We start from the raw sequence: 8,223 nt of genomic DNA, 5'->3' as shown, positions 1-8,223 counted from the left end.
GCAGGCCCGCCTACCTTGCAGGAGTGATTGGAAGCTCTGTCCTGCCGCGGGCCACTGGGCCTTTTCTGTCAGTGGTCACAGTTCCGCCTACCTGGCAGGCGCGGGGGGTGGGGGGCGGCTCTGCCCCTCAGCAGGCCGCTGGGCCTGCTCTGTAGGTGGTCACAGTTCCCTCTACCTTGCCGGCGCAGGGGGAGGGGGCGGCTCTCAGCAATTTGATTAAGATGTCTTTGCGTAGTCTTCATGCTTTTTGACTTGAGTTGATTGAGTTTTCATCTAATACGAAAAAAATTTCAGCCTTATTTTTTCCAAAAGTTCCCCTGCTTCCCAGGATGCTCAGAGCTGTCCTGTGGCTTGCTAAGGCCTCATTATTCCTTTCTGTTTCATTTTAGTTTCTCTTGCCACACTTTCAAGTTTACTAATTTTTTCTACATTGTTTAATCTGATGTCGACCCTATGCAGTTATTTTTACTTTTTACATAGGCAGAGTATTTTAGGACAAGATTCCTAAGAGAAAAAAGACAATTTCAGGCAGCAGGTGCATTGATGAGCTGATGTATCTCTGTGTTTGTTTGTGGGTCAGGACTCAAGGGTACAAGTAACAGAAACCCAGTTTGAGCTCTGTTGGGGGAAAAGGGTGATGTCTTGACTCATGGAATAAGTTCGAAGAAACCGTAGAACAGCAGGGCTGCACCTGCTTTCAGGAACAGGTTAAGTGAGGTGTGCAGACAGTCCCAAGAACACGTTGCCTTGTCTGTGGCATCTCCATTGGCTTCGTGGTGTGTCTCGAACACCAGCCTCTTCCATGTGCTAAAAATATCACCCCTGGTCACCACTGAACCCCAATCTCCAGCTTCCAGAGAGAACTGATTTGTTTTCTGTCCCGACCGGCAGGACACACCAAATCTGGGGGTTGTGGCAGCTGCATTTACAAAGAGCCAAGTGCGGGAAAACTCAAAATAAACAGCGGCAGCACAAACCCAGCTGGAAGGAACAGCCTGTGCTAGGTCTCGGTTCCCCAGAGCCTGCCCTCGGTGCGCTGGTCTGACCTGGCTGGCGGCTGCGGGCCTGGGGTCACGGGCCTGGTCTCTCTGTGTTCCCGCAGGTTCCCCCGCCTGCACAGCGCGGTGATCAGGACCTTTGTTCTCGTGCAGCACTACGCCGCCGCCATGATGGCCGTGAGCGGCCTCCCGCAGATGAAGAACCACACGTCGGTGGAGACGCTGGAGATCACGCAGAACCTCCTCAACGCCCCCAAGCAGTGCCCCTGCGGCCACGGGCTCATGGTCCTGCTGCGGGTGCCCTGCTCGCCCCTGGCGGCCGTGGCCTACGAGCGGCTGGCCCACGTGCGGGCACGGCTGGCCCTGGAGGAGCACTTCGAGATCATCCTGGGCAACCCCAGCTCGGGCATCACCGTGGGGAAGCACTTCGTGAAGCAGCTCAAGGTGGGCATGGCGCTTGGGGGCGGAGAGCATGAGGGAGCCGCAGGGGCTGGGCTTCCGGAGGGGATGGCCAGTGTAGCCTCCCAGGACCTCCGCCACCTCCTCTGCCTCCCCTACCTTCCCCTGGTGGCATTCCTGGGTGTCCCCAACACCAGGCCTGCAATCTCAGCCCTCAGGGTTGCAGCCCACTTTTCTTTCTCCCCGAGGGTGCGCCTGCCCTGTTGAGCTTGTTGCCTACAGAACTGAGCGTGTGTCCCTTCCCTTTTTAGGAAGCCACCATCCCCAACACCTGGGGCCAGGTCTCATCCCATCATTCAGCTCCTCCCCAGGCAGTAGGGCAGGACCAGTGTCCACCCTGCCTGTCTCAGTCACCAAAGCCCAGCACAGTGCCTGTCCTTGGTGGGCTCTCACTGACCCTCCATGACAGGGTGTGCAAAAGGGTCAGGGAAAGACTTGAAGGAACAGATGAGTGGGAAATATGAACTCTAGGAGAGAACACAGGGGTCAGAAGCCACGAAGATGCGTGTCTGCTCCCGGGATCAGTCAGTCCGCAGGTGCTTCCGGGGTAGAATATGCGCACCCGACTGAAGATACAGTTAGCTCACAGAATGCTTATTTGCAGTAAAAAGAACTTCCCTTTTTATCAGAGGACATGATAAATCAGTGGGAGGATCTCAGGTTTCCCCTGGACCTGGGCCAGTTGGGAAGTAACAGCTCATGGCCTTCTTTTCAATATCTGCAGATGTGGCAGAAAATCGAGGACGCAGAGTGGAGGCCTCAGACCTACTTGGAGTTGGAGGGCCTGCCGTGCATCCTGATCTTTAGCGGGATGGACCCGCATGGGGAGTCCTTGCCGCGGTGAGTGCTGGGGCTCACATCCTGGGCCTGCAGCTGGGGAAGAGCTTGGCTAGGCTCCCACTGCCCACCTTCCAGGTGGTACCATTCATACTCCTGGTCACTGCCATTGTGCATTTACACAGGTTTCCAGCAGATGGCAGTGTGGCGGGTCTGAGGTGTGGAGAGCTTCTCCTAATTCCAGAAGGGCACCATTGGGCTGGTGGGGGGCTGTTACTAGACTCTAGGGGGCTGTAGATGGAGTCAGGGTTTAGTGCCTCCTGAGCTCAGTTGGGGGTCACTATTAGGGAGGACAGTTCCACATGGCATAATGTGGCATTATCTCGGGGGTTAGGGCTCCACTGCTGTGCCAGCAGGTCACTCCTGGTGTAGGGAGGGAAGGGACAGTGATGCTGCTTGGGAAGGGACAGTCGTTTTGACAAAAAGAAGGACTGTCTCTGTAGCTGTGTCCAATTGGCAACTCCTAGGGGCCTCTAGGCCACCACAGCCACACATTCAGGACGGGGGGGTCCCTGGGTCTCCTGTAAGACCAACCGGCAATGACTGCCTGACTCCATTGCCTCATGTCCTCAGTACCCAGCAAACCTGCTGGCATGTGTTAAATGTGGATCAGGTAATTAAATGTCCACTTAATACATTTAATCTTCAGGACAACGCTCTTATGTGTGGTTCATGTTCATTCCCATCTTTCAGATGAAAATAAAAACCAGAGCCTTGGAGGAATTGCAAAGCCGGTTGAAGTTTTCATCACTGAAAAGTGGCAGGGCTGAGGTTCAAGCCCCCACTTTGTCTGACCTGAAAGTGCTCTTTTGATTACATAGCCCGCAGGGCAAAGTACTCAGCAGAGGCCCTAGAGACTTGCTCTGAACCCCTCTTTGTTGCTAAGACTCAAGTAGCACTTCCCCTGAGCCTTCCCAGGTGCATGAGTCCTGGGGTCTGGTGAGGAAGGCAGGCAGGGTCCCGATCTTGCTGCTCTTTGTCACCAGGAGCAGCACCTTATGTCAGAAGACACTCAGTAAACACCTCCCATTCTCCTAGGTCCCTGAGGTACTGTGACCTGCGTCTCATAAACTCCTCCTGCTTGGTGAGAACAGCCTTGGAGCAGGAGCTGGGCCTGGCTGCCTATTTTGTGAGCAATGAGATTCCCTTGGAAAAGGGAGCCAAGAACGAGGCCTTGGAGAGTGATGGAGAGAAGCTGAGCAGCACAGACAATGAGGACGAGGAGCTGGGGACAGAAGGTGAGGGCAGAAGGTGTACGCAGCTGTCTCCAGGATGCAGGGCCCTCATCAAGTTGGGATTTGGCTCTTCCCCCGTTGTGGTGGTGTGGGAAGATGGAAGTCCCTAGAGGTGCTTCCACACTCTGGAGTTCTTCAAGAATAGGAAGAAAAACTGCCCTTCTTAGGGTTCAAGTTCATGCTGTATTCAGCTTGGTGGAGGAATGAGGTCTACTTGTTATTCCCTCTGTATGAATCAGCTCAACTTTCTGCTGACCATTATCAAAATATATGAAAACAGGCCAGTTTCATTTGCAGACTTAAGATATGATGGCTTATTTTTCAAAGGACACATAAAATGGTTATGGAAGGCACTTGGCCATACTCAACAGTGTGGCAGGAAAACATAAGCCAATAATATTAAAGATACAAAAGATTTGTGCAGAGTAGCGGAAGGGAAAGATGGATGTAGAGTCCCCATTGTACTCTGCCTGCTGACTGTGTGACGGGGAACCGTAAAATGGGGACAGAGGCCTGCCTGTCAGCCTTCCCTGTTGCTGTAACCATCTTTCAAAACGTGATCCTGCCAGGCACAGTGGCACACACCTGTCATCCCAGTCGCTCGGGAGGCTGGGGCAGGAGGATCATAGTTCAAAGCCAGCCTCAACAAAAGTGAGGTGCTAAGCAACTCTGTGAGACCCTGTCTCTAAATAAATACAAAAATAGGGCTGGGGATGTGGCTTAGTGGTCAAGTGTCCCTGAGTTCAATCCCTGGTACCCAAAAATAAAAAAATAAAAATAAAACATGATCGTGACCTGGTCTTATGTGCTCCCACTTCCCTGTTGCCCGTGGCATGAGCATGCTCCCTGGTGGGTCCCGAGTGACTCTGAACTCCACCGTGAGTTGTGTCTGGCCAAGAGTGTGTGTGTGTGGGGGGGGAGGGGCTGGAATATGGCAGATAAATGGAGGAGTGAGAGAAGGAATGGGGAGACACGTGCTTGCATCCTGTACGCTGTGAGGTGCTGGGCGCGGGAAGGAGGGTGATTCCGTGCATTCTCAGTGTGTTTTGAAGCAGGCTCCACCTCGGAGAAGAGGAGCCCTGTGAAGAGGGAGCGGTCCTCCTCTCATGACTCGGTGTCCTCCTCCCTGTCCTCCAAAGCGTCCAGTAAGTCTCCATGTGGGTTCTGGGGCATGACGGGCAGTCTTTGATTTCAGAGTATGGGAGGGAACATAAAGGGACATTTGCTGACACCTTGCTCCAATCAGAGCTGGGCAGGGAAGGCCATCTGTGGAGAGTGAGCTCATTCAGGGGGGAATGGAGTGAACCTGGGATCTGAGACCTTGAAGTCTCCTGACCGCAAGGTCCAGCTGCTCCTGTGACTGTGGCCTGAGTCCTGGACTTACGGGGATGTGTCCTTGGGTGGCCTCTATGGTGCTGTTGACTTGGGAAGTCCCTGTCCAGAGAGGATGTGAGCTGAGGTGAGGGATTCTCGTCCAGAGAAGCAGACCCCGGACACTTCTCGGGAGAAACAGCAGCCAGCAAGGAGAGCTCACAACCCAGGGAGGAGGGAACAGGATTAAGAGCCTCATGGGGACTCTGCCTGGGGGATCCCTTGGCCTCCAGGAGCAGCCAGGACCCATGGACCCACCAAAAGCATTTATCAAACTGGAGCTTCCAATATAATCTGAATCTGAATGTTGAAGGACAAATTCGATATGGACTCTGCCCTCAATAAATTCGTCTTTCCTCAAAACCAGGTTACACTGCAGTATTTTAACCCTTTACTTCCTAAGCAGATAGCCACACACATGACATGACATGGGTATGTGCACAAGGACGTAATCACTTTGTCCTAGATGGTAGGCGGCTTAGGGGGAGTTGTGTTCACCACAGTTTGAGAGCAGCTGACCCATGGAGGAGGGAGTGTTCCCAGCGTGGAGATCTCTCTGGGCTGAGGGGCTCAGGGTGTGGGTGTGCAGTCTGGGTGCAGGCAGGAGTCCAGCAGCAGCAGCCCAGGGGCAGTGGGGCCTGGCTGAGGTCTGAGGGTTCTGAGAAACCAGTGGGTGGTCTGGGGCTGGGAAGAACTCAGAGCCCAGCAGGAGATTTGACTGGGGTGCATCTTTTGGTTTCTTTCCTTGCTTCGTGCAGCCCATAGTAACTGAGCAGGGTGGGCTGCCGTCTCCTTCAATGGGGCCTGGACGCAGCCTCCTTGGCTTCAGCCCGGCACTCTGCCTAACGGAGGCTCTGATTCGCAGGTTGGTCATGAAAGCCAAATGCTGTAGCCACTGCCGTCCTTTTGCCCAAGGCAGCACAGGAGGCCAGAGGAGAAGCAGGAGGGCCAGTAGGTGTGGCACAAGTTCGTCCCTGGGATGGTGCTGACCAGGTTCGTCTCTCCCTAGGCTCAGCACTCTGCAGCGAGACCTCAGCTCAGGTCTCTGGGCCCCCGCAGAGAGATCAGGCCAGATCACCCCCGCCCTGTGGCCCAGCAGAGGAGGCCAGGGCCACGGGGGAGAAGCCGTGGCTCCGAACAAGTCAGGGTCCACCCATGGTCATCAGCAGGCATGGCCCCGGACACCCCCCACCACCAGACTGCGGCCTCAGGACAAGCCAGAGGGGGCTGCAGGTGTCAGTCACAGCTTCCTCCCAGCTGCCCTCCTTGGGCTCAACCGCCATGTCCACGGCACCGGCCACTGGCACGCTCGTCCTGCAGGCCTCACAGTGCTCCGTGACCAAGGCCTGTCGGCAGCCGCCCACCGTCTTCCTGCCCAAGCTGGTGTACGACGTGCTCGTGTCCACCGACAGCAGCGGGCTGCCCAAGGCCGCCTCCCTCCTGCCCGCCCCCTCAGTCATGTGGACCAGCTCCTTCCGTCCCCTGCTCAGCAAGACCATGACGTCCACAGAGCAGTCCCTCTACTATCGGCAGTGGACGGTCCCCCGGCCCAGCCACATGGATTATGGCAACAGGGCCGAAGGCCGCGTGGACAGCTTCCACCCTCGCAGGCTGCTGCTCAGCGGGCCCCCTCAGGTGCGTGCTGAGCCCGCTGTCCTCTTGCCTGGCCCTGGAATCTGGTTGTCCTTGTGGTCAGAAGCCAAAGGTCGGGCTGACCATATTCTCTTATTCCATTTTTGTCGTTCCCCTGGTGGACTCGTCCATGATGGCCTGGCGTGGGCAGGTGAGTGGAGCAGGACTCACCCATCACAGCTAGGCTACTTCCATGTCTGACTTCTGTCTCCTCCACTGTGTGTTGTGGGGCCAGAGGGGACGTCACTGTGGATGCTTCTCACCATCTCAGACTAGGGTTACCTCCCACCCTATCACACCTGGCCCTCACGGCCACTGTGCAGTCTCCACGTCACCCAGCACTGGAAACTGCCTGGTTCTGCACAGGGAGACTTTGGTGAACAGTTAATGGAGGTAGTTTTAATAAGTATCTGGGGCTTTGTTCCTTTTCTCAGCCCTCGTCCAGCTCACGACATCCCTGGCAGGCGGTTTAACCTGTCGGAGCTGCAGAAAGCTCCCAGGGCAGGTGTGTCCAGCATGGTGGGTATCGGAGGAAGAGGGCTTAGACCAGGATGGGCTCATGGGAGTGGCTCCGGGGCTGGACTGCCTGGGGTCACATTCTCTTCAAATGTCTCCAGACATGAAGGCAAATTTTAACTTCTGCTGTGCCTCAACGTCCGCATTTGAGAATGACAGGTATAATGGTGTCTCACAGAGATGTGAGAAGCCAATGGAGAGCAGGTGTAAGACACCTGGCGTGTGGCCTGACTTGTAGACAGTGTGTCACGCACAGTGCACCATCGACAGCACGAGCCGAGCTCACACAGGAGCCTCCTGACTTAGCACATCATGTCCAGGAACCATCCAAGAAATACAAACCCACCAAAGTGTGTGTCAGCATGCTCATTTTAGCATTGTTTACAAAGGTGAGAATGAAGCTAGGGACAAACCCACCGGCCGAGTCTTGGTGGAATAAATCTGGGGACAACTGTATCATAGAATTCAACTGCAAAAATTTGAGAGAGATCATTGAAATTTCTCCAACATATTTAAATTAAAATCAATTTGCGGAATGACATATATGGTGTAATATCAGGAAACAAATCTATGTATGAAAATGCTTTTAAAAATCTCTGAGAGGATGGCTGCTACTAACTCATTACCTGGAGAGGGATTTGTAACATTCCACTTTATTATCAATCTGCATTTTTTGAGTGTTTAAAATGACCATATATGACTTCTCTAGTGTAAAAAAAAAAATGGGAGAAAAGAAAATGTTTCCTAAAAGGGAGACTCTCCACTTACCCACAGCCACAGGCGCTGGGGGTCGTGTGTCTTTAGAACTCTTGCCATCGGGTAGGTGAGAAGTAGTAGGTGGTCGTGCTTTCAGAAAGGTGGAATGCATTTTTTTACATCCATTGGTCATCGGTGCTTCTTCCCCATGATTTTTGCTTGTTACTCTTGCTTGTTGGTCCTTTGGGCAGCTGGACCTTTTCCTGTTGATTATAGGGGCTCTGCAGATGTTATACATTTCCATCTTTTGTCTGTTACATGTATTGCAAATATTTTCTCTGGAGCCCCCCCCCCCATGGTATGTTGAATTTTCATTGTTAAAGCTAGTTATTTCCATACAATGGCACTTGCTGAGTTCTTGCTCTGAGCCAGGCTTTGGGTTCAGTACTAGGAGAGCACACCCTGGGGTGATTGTGTGG

General features: G+C 53.8%; 1 protein-coding gene across 3 annotated transcripts in view; it reads left to right on the top strand.

Annotated features, from left to right (window-relative positions):
* The window catches only part of Greb1 (growth regulating estrogen receptor binding 1), a 122,350-nt gene that overhangs the window by 99,332 nt on the left and 14,795 nt on the right, over positions 1-8,223 (top strand). For all 3 annotated transcript variants that reach the window (XM_048804796.1, XM_048804797.1, XM_015479971.2), the window contains exons 18-22: positions 1,103-1,442; positions 2,182-2,297; positions 3,333-3,532; positions 4,585-4,674; positions 5,910-6,535. In XM_048804796.1, the coding sequence (XP_048660753.1) occupies positions 1,103-1,442; positions 2,182-2,297; positions 3,333-3,532; positions 4,585-4,674; positions 5,910-6,535 (1,372 nt within the window). The remainder of the gene's footprint in view (positions 1-1,102; positions 1,443-2,181; positions 2,298-3,332; positions 3,533-4,584; positions 4,675-5,909; positions 6,536-8,223) is intronic.

Source organism: Marmota marmota, unplaced genomic scaffold (assembly GCF_001458135.2).
Source record: "Marmota marmota marmota unplaced genomic scaffold, marMar, whole genome shotgun sequence".
Taxonomy (NCBI): domain Eukaryota; kingdom Metazoa; phylum Chordata; class Mammalia; order Rodentia; family Sciuridae; genus Marmota; species Marmota marmota.
Note: the sequence above shows the minus strand (reverse complement) of the source record. Positions and strands in the feature narration are given on the sequence as shown.